We start from the raw sequence: 671 nt of genomic DNA on the forward strand, positions 1-671 counted from the left end.
AAAAAAAAAAAAAGCGTCTTTGACCAAGACTGAGAGCAGTGTTAAGCTATGGGTATAAGTACAAATATTCAGAAAGAAATTGGACTTGTCTATTTACCAGAACAACAATAATAGCTTCTTCCCTCCAGTCTATGACCTTGTCAGCCTGGGCTTTTGACCAGCTAGTTTACAGTGCCAGGAGTGAATTTCTTCCTGTGGAGCAGGCCTCTAAGCAGAAAGTGATCAGTTACTTCCATACATTGATGCCTCTGCTGCATAAATAGGCCCATCTTTTCCAGTGGTCTAGTACTGGAGCATGTAGGATACGATCACCCCTGGAGAAGGCCAGTGATGGCTTTTACACCCAGTGACGTTCATAAACATCTAAAGACTGTGGGTGTTTTGATTTGGTTTGAGTTTAATTTTGATGTTTAAAAAAGATTTCTCCAAATTGAATCTTTGTCTTTGTGTCTTCCAGGTTTTGGGTCTAGTAATACTGGTTCTGTGTTTGGCCAAGCAGCCAATACTGGTGGATCAGTCTTTGGCCAGGTAAGTATATATGATTGTCTCTATTTGTGTGAGCATCTGTCTAGTTTTTCCCAATGTATTAGACTCAGTTTATGCTCGAGGTCCAGGCTGGCAAACAACCACATACAGTTCTGTTCTGTTCTGTTTTTTTTTTTTTTTTTTTT

General features: G+C 39.8%; 1 protein-coding gene across 5 annotated transcripts in view; it reads left to right on the forward strand.

The window, feature by feature from the left end:
* Nucleotides 1–671, forward strand: part of Nup214 (nucleoporin 214) — an 84,098-nt gene that overhangs the window by 65,059 nt on the left and 18,368 nt on the right. For all 5 annotated transcript variants that reach the window (XM_031369772.1, XM_031369768.1, XM_031369769.1 and 2 more), the window contains one exon: nt 458–528. In XM_031369772.1, the coding sequence (XP_031225632.1) occupies nt 458–528 (71 nt within the window). The remainder of the gene's footprint in view (nt 1–457; nt 529–671) is intronic.

The sequence above is a fragment of the Mastomys coucha genome, unplaced genomic scaffold (assembly GCF_008632895.1).
Source record: "Mastomys coucha isolate ucsf_1 unplaced genomic scaffold, UCSF_Mcou_1 pScaffold15, whole genome shotgun sequence".
In the NCBI taxonomy this organism is placed as follows: Eukaryota; Metazoa; Chordata; class Mammalia; order Rodentia; family Muridae; genus Mastomys; species Mastomys coucha.